We start from the raw sequence: 19,905 nt of genomic DNA on the forward strand, positions 1-19,905 counted from the left end.
ATACAATGTTCAATTATATTCACTACTCCTCAGATACTGAGGCAGTGCCACATGCAACAAGAGCTGGACAACATTCAGGCTTAGGCCAATAAGTGGCAAGCAACATTCATGCCACACAAGTGCCAGGCAATGACCATTTCCAACAAGAGAGTCGAACCACCTTCCCTTGACATCCAATAGCATTTTCATCACTGAATCCTCCATTATCAACATCCCAAGGTTATAACTGACCAGAAATTGCCTCCACAACCAATACACCATGGCTGCTGTGTGCACCATCTACAAGAAGCAGTACAGCAACTTGCCAAGGCTCCTTCAACTGGACCTTCTAAACTGAAACCTGTCCTGTCTAGAAGAACAAAAGCAGCTGGCACATTGGAACACCACCACCTGCAAGTTCCCCTCAAAGTCACACACCATCCTGACTTGGAACTTTGGGCACAATTTTCCATTCAGCATGTGAGAACTGGCCTGAAACGCTGGATGTCGGGCGTGTGACCTGACGTCATCGCGCGGTCTCGCGATATTTCATTCGGCGGACGCGCAACCAACTCTGGCGTGCGCCTGCCGATAATTGATAGGCCTATTAAGGCCATTAAACAGGTAATTAACATGAATGTTATGCTGCCTGTCCAATCTAATGGTTGGTGGGCAGGCAAAAAGGCCAAGCGGCCTTTATGTTTTTTAGGAAACCTCATCCACGAGCGGGATGAGGTTTCCTAAAGCTAATAATGATTATATAAAAACTTTCTCTGAAAAATAAAAACATGTCCCATAGACATAGTCACATGAGGGGTTGTGTTTCATTAAATTTTTATTGTTTTTATTTATTATTTTAAGAAGCGCTGCAATCTCCCTGAGGCAGCTCTGTGCCTCTGGGAGATTGAAGCGCTCTTTCATGGGCATGCGTGAGAGACCACTGGATCCGACTCTCCCTCCTCCACCTGCCTGCAAAGGCTCGCGTATTACACTGGGCAGGCCTTAATTGGCCCGCCCGCATAAAATGGCAATGTGGAACCGATCGCTGGTGGCGGTTGGGTTCCTGGCCACCCCCACCCACTCCCATCGAGCCCGCTCGATCAATGAAAATTCCTGGCCTATACGTTGCTGGTTCAAAAACTTGGAATTCCCTTCCTAACAGCACTGTGAGTGTATGTACACCACATGGACTGCAACAGTTTAAGAAGGCGGATCACACCATCTTCTCAAAGGCAATTAATAATGGGCAATAAATGCTGGCTTTGCCAGCAACGCCCACAACCCATGAAAAAAATAAAAGAAATATTGAAGGAAACTTCCCGGGCTGTCCAAGCACCTGAAGCATATCTTCAGCATCCCAATTGTTGGCTCTATTAAGCATGTCTTCATCATATGGCTTTTATTGTAGTGCTCTTGGGCCTCATTGCTTGGGCTCCTCACAGGTGTTGCCAGCCACATTTTAAGTGGATAGCCAATTTCTCCAAGGCACCAGCCATTATGTCAATTCCAAGGTGTAAAGAACTCAGAGGGTGAACTGGCACTGAATCATGGCAACTCCCTGGAAATTTTCCACACATCCACATGATCTTTTTGCACAGAGGCTACATATTGGAATGGAGGACCTTATGGTTCACAAACCGTCCTGGGTAATCTGGGATGGCTCGACTATCATATGTGCCGTTGGTCACAACCTGCACCTAGAGCCGCATAACTTACACACCTGCCCCTCTGACTGACCTCATCAGTAGCAAAGTATACATTGCATGACAATACTATGCAAACTTGGCATCAGTGACCTGTGTGATGCAGTTGTAGGCAGTTCACTATGATATTCTGAAAATGGCTCCTGCGGGTCCCTGGAATGAGAATGAAGCCAAAAAAAGTTGAGGATGGTGGTTACTTTGACAGCCAGTGGCAAAGCATGGTCACCAGATCCACTTGGCAGTAGGTCTTCTTACAGCAGGCTGCAAATGTCTGTGACCACCTGACAATACCCTGAGCCTCCTGAGGCACTGGTGTTTAGTCAGAGTGTGGAAGTTGATCCTCTGCCTGTATTCATTGTGTTGTGGGTAGTAGCTCCTGCGAGCTGCACCTCCGTGCTCTTCCCAGCTCTCCTGTGGAGCAGCAGGTCCGAATGAAGAAGGCTGCTTCTGTTCAGGCTGCTGGCCCTGCTCATTCCCCTACCCTTGGTGTTCTTGTTGCTGTTCATCTTGTTCTTTTATCTGAGGTCCAAGGTAAAGCAGAATAAGCAGCACCCATCATGAACTGTTGTGAGACAGATGGAAAGTGGAGATCAGACATGCCATCTTCCCACATAGTGAAGGTTACCTCCAAGGTAGGGAAAGTCACCTCCAAAGTAGTGGAAATCACTGCCAAAGTTGTGAAACCACACTCTCAGAACAAGTACTGTGAGCCAAAGCCTGTCACTCAGGCAAGGAAGCAGATGAGAGGTTTCAACACTAATGGGATTTTTTTGCCTGTTATTTCTTCAGCCTTCGCAGTTGCTTCTATGCTTTCACCTTGGTTCCACTGGTGATTCTAGGAAGCCCAGGATACCTGTGCACCCAAAGTTAAAGTGAAAACCCCAGTTTAAATAGCTGTTATTGAGCTATTAACATACATAAATTGGCAACCCACCTCTCCTGGTTTCTCGCATGCAGCCGAACACAGCCGCAATTAAATGTGAAAGTCAGCAGGTTAGAGACAGCTTCTCAACACGCTGTCATTATCTGCACTTTTAACCACCTACCTGCTCCCAAACACACTCATTCTTTGAAGTTAAAATCCCCCCTGTGGTGTTGTAAACTCAGCTCAGCATCAAATTCTATTTCTCAGCACTAACATCCTTCACTTTGATGAGCACACATACACACAAAAGCTTAAGTTGTGTGGAGAGAGAACAGCACTATCATTTTCATCATGATATTTATGTACAATTATGCATTTGGCACAATTTATATCACAGCACCTCACAGAAATACAGAATCTTTACAGTGCAGCAAGAGGCCATTCGGTCCACTGGCTCGCTGAAAGAGCATTCTACCTAATCCCACTCCCCTGCCTTATCCCTGTAACCTCGCACATTCTCTCTTTTCAGGTAGCAATTCAATTCCCTTTTGAATACCTCAATCGAACCTGCCTCCACCACCCTTTCAGGAAGTTCGTTCCAGACTCCAAACACTCTCTGGGTGAATATTTTTTTTCCTCACATTACTTCTACTCCTTATGCACATTACTTTGAATCTATGCCCTCTAGTTCTTGAGTGGGAATAGTTTCTCACTATTTTCCCTCTCCATACTCCTCAGGATCATGAGTACCTCTATCAAGTCTCCTCTCAGCCTTCTTTTCTCCAAGGAAAATAGACTCAACCTCTCCAATCTATCCTCATAGCTACAGTTCTTCATCTCTGGAATCATTCTTGTGAATCTCCCCTGTACTCTTTCCAATGCCTTCACATCCTTCCTTAAGTATGGTGCCCAGAACTGGACACAGTACTCGAGATTAGACCTAACCAGTGTCTTATATAAAGTTAACATGACCTCCTTACTCTTGTACTCAGTGGCCTATTAATAAAACCTAGGATGCCATATGCTTTATTAACTGCTCTCTCAACATGCCCTGCCACCTTCAATGATATATGTACATATACACCAAGGTTCCTTGGTTCCTGCACCTCCTTTAGACAAAATAATGTACTTATTGATGACATCACAATTTTAAAAAAATACTCATTGATAAAAAAATCAATACATTGTAATTGTTTTAACTAATCTCTTATGAAAACAAACATTTCTATTCTATAACCACTTGGAGCTATCAATCAAACTGCTTACTTAAAAGATACCCCACTGTGATAATGTGAGGTTGTAAAATCAGCCATGCAGCAGAAATCCTATAATGTTAGCTCTCAGGCCTATGTCAACAGACAGATTATATGTCTTTGCACCAAATATTTGAAAATAGGCAAAACTCATCTCATGAACAGTGTCTCATTAAATGATCATTGAGCATGTCTAATATTGGTGGCTACAACTAGAAAATCATTAGCACTTTGGAAAATACATAAGGTAGCTTTTCAACATGTATGTTCTAATTTAGGCTCCGAAGAGTGTGTCTGCAACTACAGAGCTGAGAATCAGACCTTGTTAATTCTACATTTTGAAAGAAGTAATTAAAGAAAATTTGAACTATCTTACAGTATCTATAACTTTTTGGTGAGGTCCAATTGTTAAGTGACTGTAGTAAAGGGTATTGGAGGCCAATTAGAAATGGTAGGGTAGAAATTGCTGTCATTTATATTTTTGAATGCTTCACACTCTCATTTCAAACAATTCTTTCCATTAATTTAATTGGTATGTTAACCCAATGTGTTATTACATCCACTAAAATAGCACAGAAGAATTGTGTACAATAACACTGCAGAACTAATTTCTACATTACTACTTAAAGGAAAATAGTCTGGCAGCACTTTCAAAGGATTCGACCTTTAGTTGAACAGATCACCAAAATCTTTATTTATTTAAATGCAGTGAACTTATCAATAAATTCTCAGTATACATGGAGTAATTAGAAATTTAAAATGAAAATTATAAATAGTACACATCTTGCAACATCGAAAGCAGGTGTAGTCAGTCTAATTGACTTTACCTAAAGGGGAAATAATTGACTAAATTACCTATGAAGTGCAATTTTGAGCAGATTCAAATGTGAAACAAATTATCCTAATTTTCATCATGGATATTATTGCATCAGCTTTTGTTAAGTAGATCCTTCAAATTCAAAAGCACTCAATCAGGGGAGATCAGCTGATGATGCTATCTCATAACTGCAGCTATTTTCTAATGTTTTAATGTTACAGTAATGAGATGCAAATTTTGTTGCTTTCATCCATACTATTAGGGTGGAATTTTCTGTGCCTGCTGGTATCGGGCATGTTCAGTGGCATGAGCAGACAATATGGCGAGAAGGCCAGAAATCAGTTTCACGACATCGTGAAACCAGTTTGATTGCTCGCTCAGCCTGCCAATGGCAGGCCATGCTTGCTGCCATCGGACGTCGGGAGCCTCATTGTAATACATCTGCATATCATTATAAGGCCAGCCCGCCAGAATCGTCCCCCCCTCGCTGGATCGTCCACCCACGTCGGCAGGAACGCCGCTGCAGAACACGTCTTGACAAGTGTGATGTGCAAAAGTCGGGACTTATCACGAGGGCCTTGCGGACTTCCGAGGAGCAGAAGATGCTGGAGCCAAATACCAACGGCACACTGGAGGAACATCCATTGCATGCTGGGTGGATTCTCATGGACCTGGCTCTGCTGCGAAGCAGCTCGTGGAAGTTGGAAAGTCACCGTTGAGGGTCTGCTCACAACGGATAATGATCGAGAGGATGGAGAGAAAGGTTCAGCTGTGTTTGGGAGATGAAGATGTACCGGGGGGTGGGAAAGGAAGGTCCATGATCGATTGGGAGAGGAGGAGGTGTTGGGGGGGTGAGGTTGGGAGGGGAGGAACAAAGGTGTCAGGAGGGGTGAGGTTGAGCGGGAGGAACAAAGGTGTTGGAGGGGGTGAGGTTGGGAGGGAGGAACAAAGGTGTTGGAGGGGGTGAGGTAGGGAGGAGGGAACAAAGGTGTTGGGGGGTGAGGTTGGGAGGGGGGAAGCAAAGGTGTTGGGGGGTGAGGTTGGGAGGGGTGAGCAAAGGTGTTGGGTGGTGAGGTTGGGAGAGGGAACGAAGGTATCGGGGAGAGATTGGGGGAGGGAGTAAGGGGAGGAGGGGGTAACTGGGAGAAGATGGCAACTGCGGGGTAGGTGTAAGGTGGGGGTTGAAGGTGTAACTGAAGGAGTTTGGAGAGGGGAAGGAGTGCAGAGAGGGGAGGGAATCCAGGGAGAGGAAGGAGTGCAAAGAGAAGAGGGAGTCCAGGGGGAGGAATGAGTGCAGAGTGGGGAGGGAGTCTGGGTGGAGGAAGAAGTAAGGGTGGAGGAAGGAGACAAGAAGGGGGGAGGAGTAAGGCTGGGGGAAAGAATTGGGATGGAGGAAGGACTAAGGGTGGTGAAAAAAGTAAGGGTGTCTGAAGGAGTCAGGAAGAGGGAGAATCTAAGCAGGGGGGGATGTTCCGGTGGGGTGGGAATAAGTTCCAAGGGGAGAAGGGTTCTAGGGGAAAGGGCTTCCGGGTGGGGAAGGGGTTCTGGGTGGGGAAGGGGTTCCAAAGGGTGAAAGGGGTTCTAGGAAGAGAAGGGGTTCCAGGGGGAGAAGGAGTTCCAGGAGGGAGGGGTTCCAAGGGGGGGAAAGGGGTCCACAGGGGGGGATATCCGGGTGAATGTGCAAGGGTGGGCTCTGATGAGTCCACAACCGCCTCCTGGGGAGCAAACTGAGGGTGGGCATGGTACAAGGGAATGGTGAGAATGACCGAGGGCAGAGTGAGGCGGTAGGGTGGGAGGATGAGGGTTCGACGATAGCAGTAGAAGGGATGGCAGGGGTGGTTGGTAGGGACTTGGAGACAGACATGGACACTGGGGCTGGGAAGGAGGAGGTTGGGGAGGTTAAGGTGGATGGGGGTGAGTTTTTTGGGTAGGAAGGGAGCGAGCACATTCACCTGGACATCCCCAAACGAAAAGGGCTATGGCTGGTAGGTCACAGAGGGGCGATGGAAGCTGATGCTGGGTGATGAGGGGAAGGAAATGGGTAACTGGGGGAGGGGAAAGGACAGGATAGTGAATGAAATACTATATCACCATCATGTTGTCTAAATCAAAAGTGAAATGAAAGTCATGGTGGGTGAGATCAGGTGCTGCATGGGAGTGTGATCAGTGGGTGGCGGAGATGCAGGTCAGCTCAGATGGACAACTGAAAGTGAACCCCAGGAGGCAGCATTGAAAATGATCAGGACATTGAGGTGAGTGTGATATGGGAAGGATCCGCGTGCTTTGGAGAGTGTTTCCACAAGGCTCCGAAAGGCCCTGCCCCACACACACACCTCTCTCTAGAATCGTTCGTGGGCCAGCTGCTCCCTCTGCAGTGATGGAGGACGAGGTTGAGTGGGGTCATAGGCAAAGGGAACTTGAAGGGAGAGGACAGCCTCTGAAATTACTGAGTGGATGACCCAGGATTGTCTAGCTGTCACTCCTCCTCCCTTCGGGTGCCCAGGTGCCCTACCTGACTCTCTGAGCAGAAGGAGCACCTGGAGGGATGTCGAGATGTCCCATTTCCCTCTCACTTTGCCACTGCAGGAACTCACCCATGGCTCCCATGTTGGAGTCCAGGTTTGCACATATCTCTGCATTCTGCTGGACCAGGGTCTCCATGGTGTCCGCCATTCTTCCCATGGAGACTTCCATACACGCACATGTGGGCACCACTTCATCAGAGAGCAGGCGAACGCACTCCTCCGACTCACATCACTCTGTTGAGGGCTTCCAGCAGCTCTGCGTGATGTTCCCCCGCCTTCTGCTGTCTCTCCAGGATGAGTTGGAAGGCCAAATCCAGAGGTTCAGCACCTGACTCCGATGCCTCTTCCTCCTCTCAGATGCCTCTTCCCCAGCAGTCCTCCGAGTGCTGGGGAGCTCGGCTGCGCCTGCCTCCTCCTGCAGCGGACACATGCTCATGCGGCGACAACCAGATTATGAACCCGAGCCTGCTCGAGATCTAGGTCCCACTGAGGTGTGTGTCTCTGTGCAGGTGGAGGGCATGGGTAAGCGCTGTGACGGGTCTTCCAGGCTGCTTATTTCCAGCTCTTCAATGGAGGAGGTGCCCTCTTGGCTGGAGGTGGGGATGTAGATGGAACTGAGGGATTGGGTGGCTGAGGGTGTCAGTTGCTTGGCAGAGCTCCCTGTGGACTAAAGTAGAGATAATTAGTACATGGCAGCAGAGTCAAAAGCAGGAGAGAGAGCACTCACATTTGCGTTGAGAGAGGGATGATGTGGTGCAGGATCCTCATGAGGGTGTTCGTCACTGATCTCACCGTCACCTCAGGTACGTTCCATGTCCATACCAGTCTGTGCAATGGCACACTCCTCAAAGTGAATAATGGGCCTAATGTGGGCCACTCCACCCCGGTCTGGGACATCTCCCTGCTAATATGAGCCAGCTTCTCCTGCATGAAAACAAATGCAGAGAGTGTGAGCAGGACACATGGCACTGCGTGGAATGTTTGTGTGGTGAGGGGAGAGATGGACAGGATGAGGATGCGAGTTTGAGAGGATATGAGCCTGATGGAGATGTGAGGGTGTGTGTGAGAGTTAGTAGTGCTGCCTCTTGAGGTGTGAGATGGGTTTGTGAGTGTGTGAGTTGAGAGTGATGAGAAGAGTGAGTTACCCTGGTAGAATGGATGAGACCATTCATCCTGTTGCAGCACTGGGTTGCTGTCCTCTTGCAGAGCGTTGGCACTGACCACCGTTGCCATCACCTCCCATGCCGGATTGATGTTGCTGCCCATCTTGCGGCAGAGTGGGGCTAGAGGACATCATGGCGGGCCCCCATAGCATCCAAAGGCACTTGAGGGACATGTCACTAAACCGGGGGTGGGGGGGTGGCTGCAGTCTTTCTGCATTTCAGGGCCAACTTGTCTTCTGTGCAGCAGTCCTGGACTGGAAGCACTGAGAGGTGTGTGCGCAGCTGCGCTTTACATGTGGTGCCTGGTGTGATGAAGCAGTGATGAGATGGCGTGGCGGGTAAACGAGAGTGCGCCCGCCATCGAAACGGTGTGTTTCCCAGCAATGCATAATTAATGCGGCGGGTTTGGGATGATACGGTGTGAGAAGCTACCATTGTAGCCGACAGGAAAAACGTCGTCTTTCCCTCCTGCTACCGCACTTAGTACAAATCTGGGACGTTTCCGCCCTTAATATTTTAACATAAGAAATTAAAAATATCAAAATGCCAGCGCTATGGTGAGACTAACTGGTTTGAATTTCTTTGTATTTGGAAGGTTGAGGGGTGACCTAATGAAGGTCTTTAAAATAATGAAAGCATTTGTTATAATAGATACGGAGAAGCGACTGTCTCTGGTGGGAAAATCCAGAATAAGTGAGGTTTTGAGGAAATGTTAAAATTAAAGCCAGGTCATTTACGCTCAGTCAGGCAGCTTTCAAATAAGGGGTCATGACATGTTAGAATTCCCTTTGACAAAAGGTTGTGGATTCTGGATCAATTGATATTTTCCAGACTGACATTCATAGATTTTAGTTAGGCAAGGGTATCAAAGGATAAGGAGCAAAGTTGGGTAATTAGAATTGAGGTACAATCAGCTATGATCTAACTCAATGATCTAATAGGCTTGAGGAGCAAATAGCCTACTCCTGTTCCTATCTTTTGATTTTCTAAAATCTATTATTCAAAAAGCTTATCTTTCTAAAGAGCACTGGGAAAATCATATCATTTTTTAAATATTTATTAGTTTTAAGAGTTGGCAACATAAGCAGGCACAAAAATCTATTTTTAACATTATCCAAGGTGAAACCTAATTCATTGAAAGTGTAATGAAAAGCTGGAAAATTAATTAACAATATTTTATCTTTTCTCAAATGGAATTTTGGCTGACTTCAATAGGCCCCTCATTTTCCTGTTTAACAAGGGAACGAGAATCAACCTGGCTATTCTCTGCATCATATCCATTAAGTTGCCTACAATTGTTAATAAATATAATGTCCTGTTATTAATGCCTGCCAGAAAACAACACAAGAACTGAAGAGAATCCAGTCATTTGGCATCTTAGGATTATGTCTAGAAATGACTTTACCAAAGGAAAATGCAACAATGCCATATCAGAGTGCTACAGGCCCTTAGAGTAGCATTTTAACATATATACATATTTTAAAAATAAATATATGATTTTAGGGTGAGAAAATATAGGAGCATTTCATTACACTCCTCCGAATCATCTTAGTGACCTTGATATACACACAGGAATCACAGAAATAGAATAAACCACATTCTAAGCATTTCAGTTCTTTGATTTCCCAGATAAGACTTTTAATAATTAATAGGGACATCCTTGATGCCTGACTGTAGGTGTTCTGCTTCTGTCCAGTCTTTCAGAATGCAAAATGTGCCTGCACTTTGATAATTTATGCCTCTGGTGGATAATTGTATATTTTTCCATGCCATGTAACATGGCACTAGCCTTATTATACATGCTGGGCACTTAATCTGCCTGTTTTCAACAAATTGTCCTTATTAACGTTTATGTTTTTCTATGGGAACATGCAAAGAAGCTTCATTTTTCACCAGATGTCAGACAGCAACTGTGCTGTGACAGATTTGATTTTACAAGCACATTGTTCTTCATTGCTGATGGCTTCTTGACCTCTGTGGTCAGCTCACCATGACAATGCCTTCATGCACAGCAACACAGAAAAAAAATGACTGTGCATAAATTACATTCATTTGTGGATTCCTGTCTACCCTTCTGCTATTGGGAAAATGCACATAGATAGTCAACCTGACTCATTTTGACTTTGAGATCACATTTGAATATGGTTCATTCTGACCATCAATCGATTGATCCATATCCCTTTCAATGTACCTTTACTTTTAAACATTTTGATGTCATTCTGCTTAAAATTAAAGTAAAAAAGCTGTTTGAAGTGTACTTAAATTTCAAGGACAACTAATTCTCACCGGCTGCTCTGAAGAGCACTTACACTATTATTGAATACATTTGCATGTGAATATTACTAGGTGACTAGACACATTTTTTCATACATCTAAACTAGCAGTGTAAAATTACACACAACTTGAAGATTCAAATTGCAAGAGTTCTGCCTGATAGTCCCTCTCCATTCTAATTTCAAAACAGAGAGTTATATTACTTCAAACAAGGCATATATCACTCCTCTATTAAATCTGATTTCACCTATGCTCAACAAAATCAATAAATGTAATAAGTGGTGTCTACATTGAAAAGGAACCTTGGTTCCTTGGTCATAATGTAACCTCAGGAACCAGCTGTCTTATTCTAAATCTTTTCAACAGCCACATTTTTAACCATTTTCAAATGGAAAGTTAGGAAATGAGATTCCACAATGGAAAACAATAACATATTTAAATATATGCAATGGAAATTAAATATAATTTAAGGTAAACAAAAAGCCACAAAGAATTATTTCTTAAACTCCCACAATTTCGGGAAACATCACTCCTTGAAGTGTTTTGGAGAGGTAATGCACTTGGGGGGGGCGGGTGCAGTGAACGAGGTAGAGATGTACAATAAATGTAGGCCACTGAGAAGTGTAGAGCAATCGATTGGCCTTGGAGTACATGTTCACAGATTCCTGAAGGTAGCAGGACAGCTAGATAAGGTCTGAAGAAGAGTGATACGCACTCGAAACATTAACTCTGTTTCACCTACCTAGCACCTCACACCTTCAGCTGCACCACCCTATCAACCTCACTACAGCATGTCACTGGTGGGCCCATATGCTGCCCTATGTGCTCCCCCACCCTGACCACCTTCACCCCAGCATCCCTGGCGATGTGAGATGCCTGGAGAGAATGAGTGGAGCTTCAATGTATACTGTCCTGAGGAGGGTTGTGCAGCAGAGTGCTGCCCAAGTCAGAGTGTTGAGGCTTGGCACCTAAAAGTGCTATGTAACTCACCTTTTGCAGCCTCCTGAGGTCCTGGATCCTCTACTGTCTGCAGGTTGGAGGGACCCCACTCCTTGCTGCTGAGTTCCTCAGTCACTTCCATCTATACCTGCTTGGTTAGTGAGATTGTTCTCTTCCTCCTGCTCTTAGGAAATGTCACCTCACTACAACCCCTCAGATCTTGCATCAGCACCTCCAGATAAGAGTAAGAGACACAAGGATCAGCCTTCCCAGGTCTCCTCTCCATTCCCGTGGTTGCTGCAGCCTCAAAATTCCACGTGCCGGTGAACCCTTGTAACCCATGTTTTAATTAGAAATCCTTCCTTTGACACTTCCAGTGCTCATCCTGCCCTCCCTCCTTGATTGGTCAGACAACCCCAAAGTGGGGTTACAGACGAGCCAGAGCTAAACCTGCCATAAGTAAATGGTGTACTGAGGGAGTGCTGCAATGGCGAAGGTGCTGTCTTTCGGATAAGATTTTAAACCAAGGCCCAATCTGCCTACTTGGGTGGATGTAAAAGATCCCATGGCAACATTTCAAAGAAGAGTAGGAGAGTTCTCCCTGATGTCTTGACCAATATTTATCTCTCAATCAACATCACAAAAGCAGAATATTTGGTCATTATCGTATTGCTGTTTGTGGGATAAACTTGCTGTGTACAATTTGGTTGCTGTGTTTCCTACATTAGAACAGTGACTACACTTCAAAAATATTTCATTCATTGTGAAGCGCTTTGGGACGACCAATGGTTGTGAAAGATGCGATATAAATGTATGTCTTTCTTTTCCAACCTGAAAATGGGCCTTCTGCAAGGATCAAGTCCAGAAGATTTCATCCTGGATATTCCCATCGTGGAGTTGGAGGGAGAAACAACCATAGCTCAGACCAACTCTATCAACCCCCCACCACGTTGACACACATACACTTACCAGTCGGATAGGATGGTGATCAGTTGTGGGAACTCTGGCTGCATTTTTTTCACTTTAACCCAGGATCACTGAGGCTCACTGTAACACTGTTAACCCAGCTAAGATCAGGTAGTTGAATACAGACCAGAGATCAAAGGTTGGATTTTCAACCCACAGGCAGGTAGAAGGACTGAGGACATGTCCTGGCTCACCTCCTCCCCCCCCCCCACCCCCAACCCCGCTGGGGAGAAAGTGCCTGCAGTGATGGGATTTTCATTCCCGGAGAGAGTGGAGAGGGGTTAATTAGAGCTCAGCATGCCCCCACTCCCCACCAGAAAGATTTCAGAGGCAGCCACGGGGGCTGCCAGGTGCTGAGGCGGCCTGTTTAAAAGACCAACCTCAGTGTTTTGGGATTTTGTCCCAGTTGTAGGAATGATAGCAAAACAAAGAGCAGCCCTCTAGCCCTCGCCCCTTACACCCTTTCACCTCCACCCCTACAAACTCCCCATGGCCCACCCATGCCAACTCATGCCCCCATCCCCCCCATGGCCCCTCATACATTCCATGCCAAGCTATGACCCTCCATCCACCCCTCATGCCCTTCTTACCTTCCATGCCAAGCTATGTTCCACCCACCCGAAATGGCCCCTGTTTCACTCCATGCTAAACTATGGCTCTCAGAAAACTCCATGGCCTCTCATACCCTGCATGTGAAGCTCAGCACATCCATTCCCATTCATCCATTATACCCTCTGCACATAACCAATGAACCCAACAGTCAAAATTGTATGTGTGATCAAGAATTAAATAAAGTCATTCATTCATAAATTGCTACTTTCTTAAAAAAATATTCCTTTTACTACAGGCCTTTAAAAGTGTCAATCATCCAGATCCTTTAAAGTATCAATAGTTGAAACTGCAAGCGATTAAAACCTCCTTGTCTTGTGTAAACATACATTGTGCAATTGACAGAATACATCACAGAGCACGAACTGTCAACCAAGCAATGTTTTCCCTGGGGTTCAGCTGTTTCAACAGTCTAATAAAACTGGGGGTGCTAGGAATGGGGTTGGGAATCACGGAGTCAGGTCTGAGCCACCATTTTACACTTCCACAGACTCTCCCCAATTCCATGAAATCCAGTCCCAAAGGTGGAATATTCTTGGGCTGTCTTAATCAGTACTGCATGAGATGCTTTATTTACCCATACAATCTCCCAGGGAACACATTTTATTTTGAAAGAAAGTACATTAATTTGGAAACTAACCATGAGTCTTTACATTCTCCACCATTTAGGTATGACTTTGTAGAGGTGGAAGATATCTCTGACACAAACCGAATTATTCGTGGAAGATGGTGTGGAAATAAGGAGGTTCCCCCAAGATTAATATCAAAAAGCAATAGGCTCAGGATAACCTTTAAATCAGATGAATATTTTGTGGCCAAACCTGGATTTCGCATTTATTACTCTCCAGTGGAAGTGGTAAGTAATAATAATTAGTAAATTTGTAACTAGGAATCAGAGTCATGATTCATATTTCCACCAGTGGGCTTTTCAATTGACAGTTTGGTTGCATGATGCAGTTAGATAGATTCTGTGAAGACGCTGCCAGTTAAGTTATTACACTCGTGTGAAGCTAAATGTCATGTGTGATAATATAATGACTAAAAATGTCCCACATAAGCTCTCCACCACTTTCTCAAGGATAATTAGGGATTGCTAATAAATTCTGGCCTAGCCAACGACACCCGCATCCTACGAATGAGAAAAAAAAGTATCCAGAGAAAAGACAAAAATATTTTTTATTCATTTTTTTATTCATTCATGGGATGTGGGTGTCGCTGGCTGGGCCAGCATTTATTGCCCATCCCTAGTTGCCCTTGAGAAGGTGGTGGTGAGCTGCCTTCTTGAACCACTGCAGTCCATGTGGTGTAGGTACACCCATACACCTGTAGGGGAAGGCGGTGGACTAGTATTCCAGAGACTCAGGGTAATGCTCTGGCGTGTTCAGACACCACAGCAGATGGTGATATTTGAATCCAATAAAAAAAATCTGGAACTAAAGGTATGATGATGACCATGAAACCATTGTTGATTGTCACAAAAACCCACCTGGTTTACTAATGAGCAATTTTCCACATAGCCAGGTAGATGCCAGTGTTGTAGCTGTACTGGAACAGCTTGGCTAGGGGCGCGGCAAGTTCTGGAGCACAAGTCTTCAGTGCTATTGCTGGAATATTGTCAGGGCCCATAGCCGTTGCAGTATGTTATGCCTTCAGCCATTTCTTGATATCACGTGGTGTGAATCGAATTGGCTGAAGACTGGCAACTGTGATGCTGGGATCCAGAGGAAGCCGAGATGGATCATCCACTCAGCACTTCTGGCTGAAGGTTGTAGCAAATGCTTCAGCCTCATCTTTTGCACTCGTGCTGGGCTCCTCCTTCATTGAGGATGGGGATATTTGTGGAGCCTCCTCTTCCAGTGAGTTGTTTAATTGTCCACCACCATTCACGACTAGGCGTGGCAGGACTGCAGAGCTTGGGTCTGATCCATTGATTGTGGGATCGCTTAGCTCTGTCCATCACTTGTTGCTTATGCTGTTTGACATGCAAATAGGCCTGTGTTATAGCTTCACCAGGTTGACGCCTCATTTTAAGGTATGCCTGGTGCTGCTCCTGGCATGCCCTCCTGCACACTTCATTCAACCAGGGTTGATCCCCTGGCTGGATGGTAATGATAGAGTGGGGGATATACCGGGCCATGAGGTTACATGTTGTGTTCGAGTACAATTATACTACTGCTGATGGCCCACAGTGCCTCATGGATGCCCAGTCTTGAGTTGCTAAATCTGTTCGAAATCTATGACAAAATGACAAGTTAGAACACGCTAATTGTTCTCAAATATAGTAGAAATGTTATACGTTCTCTCCTAATTCCTTAAACAACTGTCTGGCAATATGCACAAATTACAATGTTGCATTTTGTCTGTGGGCTGGAAGTATTTTGTCTGTATTATAAAATGTGGAAGTGTTTGATTAAAGAGGAAGAAAAACAAATATTTGATGGGGTGGAGGTATTCTACTTCAGAAGGCTGGACCTAAAGTTTGAGAGAGTAGAAATAATCTGTGTGAGGGGAAATAGAAGTATTCTGTCTGAGGAAAATGAAAGGATTCAGTTTGGGGAGTGGTGGAAGTCTGAGGAAATGGGGTAGAAGTGCTTTATCTCAGGAGGGTGAAATATAGAAAATCACAATGCTGGAAATGACCATTTTCTGCCTTACTGTTGTCCAAGCACTTCAAACTGGTGACGTGTCTCTCTTCAAGATAAATGTTCATTTTGACCTTGAAGACTTTTAAGCACCAAAATCTTCTTTGGTAAGGTATGCCCAAAACCATCCATGCTTTCTTTGGGCAGAATCGTGTCATCTTTAAAAATTTGTCAAGGGTCTGAACCATTTCCTGATCCCAACCCTGCACTGGCAGTTGGCACGACTGCCTGGGAGTTCTTCTTCAGAGGCAACCAATTAAGAGGCCGCCTCTGGGTCCACCACCCAACTGAGGATGGCAAGAGGTTTCCTTGGGTCTACAACCTCGTCAGAGAGCCTGCAGCCGCAGCCCACCCCAGCAGAGGTGGGCAATGCTGCTGCAGGAGGTGACTGACATGGCACCACCATCTTGAATCTAATCAAATCAATGGTGCCCACACCTACCAGGGCAGCCCTGTGGAGGAAAACCCCCTCCACAGGATGGCCAGCAGCCACAGAAGTGGCGCACTGCGGCTCCAGTTTGGGGGTTAAAGAGGACGTCCAGCAGGCGCCCCGAGGCTACAGGCACCTACCAGGTATGGCCCTCAGCGGGGGAGTCCGTCCTGCATCAAGAAGATCCCAATCTATCTGTGGGCTAAAACAGCCTACAAATGGACATTTAATTCTGCAGTATCCATCACTGCTGGTTGGGTAGTCTTTGCCAGTGCTGACTCACCTCCGGGAAGATCACCCAGAGGTGGGAACACATCAGACTTTGACATTTCTCTGAAATTCCTCCTGATCCAGCATTGAAACCCACCCCCACAGGGACTGGAAAGATTCCGCCCAGTGCAACATTGCATTTTTGCATTATCCCTGATTCAATCCATTTTCAGCTGATATTCATGTTCTTTTATCTTGCTATCCTATATGAAATTAAATAACTTGGACTGGTCTCTTACATCTTTGAATCACATTAATTTGAATACAGGAACCATATCATCATCAGTCTTCTCTTTTTGTTAAAGTTTCCAAGGTTGATACTGCTGTGCAGCATTGAATACTGCATTATTTGGAACTGCTCCCTTTTGAATTAGACATTAAAAGACGACTACAAGGATTCCATTGTAGTATTCAAAGAAAGGCACTGGTGGTCTCCTCACTCATGGTTGTTACTCAAGCAATATCATTAATGTGGGATGTTGCTCGATGTAAATTGATTGCTGCCTTATAGAAGAAAAAAATCAAAAATTAGCAGTGGAAATTGAAAGCTTTTTATATATAGATATATTGCAAGTTCTTTCTTTAAGGCTAAACATGATAAAGAAATGAGTGAACAGGAAAGAAAAGGAGAAAAATGTACAACAGGGCAAACATGAATAAAACAGACTTTCTTGTTTTATGTCAAATTGTGTATTCAACGTTTACAATAACAAAACTATTCCTAGGCCAGGATTTTATGGCCCCTCCCACCCGGTGGGATATTACAGTCCCGACGGACTGAATGGAGATTTAAATGGGGGAGACACGCTGCAGCGGGGCAGTAAAACCCTGGCCCTGGTGTTTTGATGTGCATGAACTGGAAACCTACAAAACTGAACAGCCTCTTTAGCAGTTCATTCTGCAGTTCAAAGGTTAAATGCCTGATAGACCTGACCTTGTTATCTTCTGAAAGCACAGTGTTAGTTTCTGCATGTATGCTGACGACAGTCAGCTCTATCTCACAGCCACTTCTATCGATTTCTCCACTATTGCTAAATTTTCAGACTGCTTATCCAACAACCAGTATTGGGTGAGCGAAAATTTCCTCCAATTAAATGTTGGGAACACTGAAGCTATTGTTTTTGGCTCCCGCTCCAAACTCCGAGCTACCAAATCTATTCCTTCTCCCTGGCAACTGTCTAAGACTAAACCAGACTGTTTGCAACCTTGCTGTTGTGTTTGACAACATGGGCAGAATTTTTCAGTCGGTGAGCTAGGGGCGGGGCCCGCTCCCCGACGTGAAAATGACGCGGGAACCCCTGACGTCATCCCGCCCCATTTAAATATTCAGGAAGGTGGGCGGACAGCGCGATCAGCTGTCCACCCGCTGACCTTTCAATGGCCAATTGAAGCCATTGACAGGATTATTAAGCCAATTAAAGGCCCTGCCCGTCCAACCTTAAGGCTGGCGGGCAGGCCAGGAGCCCCAGCGGGCTTCTGAAAAAACATGAAATCTCATCCACTGGCGGGATGAGGTTTCATGTCTGTTTTAAAAAAGCTTAATAAAGTTTTTGTAATATTTATTTACATGTCCCATCTCGTGTGACATTTTCTCATGAGGGGGACATGTTAATAATTTTTTTATTATTCTATTTTTGAAGTTTGAAACACTGTCAGCGCTCTCCCTCAGGCAGCACTTAGTCTCAGGGAGATGTGCGCTCTTTCACGCGCATGCACGAAAGAGCGCACTCTGACAGTTGGGGAATCCCTTCCCCCTCGGACAGGAAGCACATAGCGCTTAATTGGCCCACCCACTTAAAATGGCGGTGGGGCCCATTTCGCCGCCGCCGAGCCGGTGGGGCCGGCCTGCCCATCAAGGGCAAAATTCTGCCCCATGATAAGTTTCCGACCACAGGTTTGCATCATCACTGCCTATTTCCATCACTTTAACTTCGCCCCTGCCTCAGCTCATCTGCTGCTGAAAACCTCATTCATGCCTTTGTTACCTCTAGACTCAACTATTCTAGTGCAGTCCTGGATGGTCTGCAACATTCTACCCTCCATAAACTTGAGGTCATCCAAAACTCTGTTGCCCTTGAACTAACTCGCACGACATCTCATTTGCCAATCACCCCTGTACCGACTTACATTGGTTTCCAGTCAAGCAACGTCTCGATTTTTTAAGTTTTCATCCTTGTTTTCAATTCTCCATGGCCTCATCCTTCCTATCTCTGTAATCTCCTCCAGCCCTACAACCCTCTGAGATAGCCGTACTCATCTAACTGTGACCTCTTGAGCATCCCTGATTTTAATCCCTCCACCATTGGTGGTCGTGCCTTCAGTTGCCTAGACCTTAAACTCTGGAGTTCCTTCCCAACACCTCTCTGTCTCTCTTCCTTGTGTTTCTCCTTTAAGACACACTTTAAAACCTACCTCTCTGACCAAGCTTTTGGTCATCTGACCTAATATCTCCTTATGTGGCTCGGTGTCATATTTTGTTGCATAATGCACCTGTGAAGCTCCCTGGGATGTTTTATTATTATTTCTTTCATGATCATTTATTTAAGGCACTAAATAAATTTAAGTTGTTGGCATTGTTAGAAACAAAGATTGACTGTCAATTTTACCAGCCGTGTATAGAAAATGTTCTATTCTATTATGATATTAATTGGCAAAATAAATCTACATATATCAGATATTAGCAGTACCAAAAAATTTTTCAACAGGAATAAAGACGAGAACTATTTTCCATCTTGTTTGAAGATAGAGATAAATGTATCTGTTTATTCCTCTCCTTCCCGGAGGTTAAATTGAGAGGGAATACTGGCAAGAGAAGAAGGCACAAAAACCATGTATTAAATGTTACAGACATCAATATGGACGTGTCTGAATATGATGCCAGACAGGTCTGTACTGATCCTCTCCCTTGTGTGCCAATGAGAGCGCATGCAAAGTGAGTTGACAGCTTCACAAATGAGCATCCTATGGGATGACTAATGCCAAGCACTTCAGGAAAAGACTCGTTATTTCCCAAAAGAAAAAATATTGAGGTTTCTCATAGGAAATTTTGTAAAATAAACAAGTGTATTGGGGAAGGGTGACACCATAAATGATAGACATACAAACCACCTGTAGGACTTTTGGAAAATTACAGAATGTTTGTCAAATGCATTCAGTGAAAAAACATGAAAAATATGCAATCTATTTCCGCAAAAGAATTACTTAGAAAGATAAATGTTTGTCATGCTGCATGCCTTGGTTGAGCAAAACCAGTGACTTACACAATGAGTATTTACAATTAGTATTAACTGCTGTCAGCTTGTTTATGCTTTCTCATCTGATCCTGACACATGGACTAAGTAGCTAATGTTCTGCTGTAGCAAGAAAGTGCTAATGCTAAAATAATATAAATTCTTTACCGTAAGCATTAGAGTTTTCATTTAAAAAATCTTGCTTATGTGGCACCTTTTACATTAAAAGACATGCCAAGG

At 44.8% G+C, this 19,905-nt stretch overlaps 1 protein-coding gene across 4 annotated transcripts in view; it reads left to right on the forward strand.

Moving 5' to 3' along the window:
* Nucleotides 1-19,905, forward strand: part of pdgfd (platelet derived growth factor d) — a 211,780-nt gene that overhangs the window by 113,998 nt on the left and 77,877 nt on the right. For all 4 annotated transcript variants that reach the window (XM_078545535.1, XM_078545537.1, XM_078545534.1 and 1 more), the window contains exon 3: nt 13,763-13,949. In XM_078545535.1, the coding sequence (XP_078401661.1) occupies nt 13,763-13,949 (187 nt within the window). The remainder of the gene's footprint in view (nt 1-13,762; nt 13,950-19,905) is intronic.

The sequence above is a fragment of the Cetorhinus maximus genome, chromosome 7 (assembly GCF_964194155.1).
Source record: "Cetorhinus maximus chromosome 7, sCetMax3.hap1.1, whole genome shotgun sequence".
NCBI lineage: Eukaryota > Metazoa > Chordata > Chondrichthyes > Lamniformes > Cetorhinidae > Cetorhinus > Cetorhinus maximus.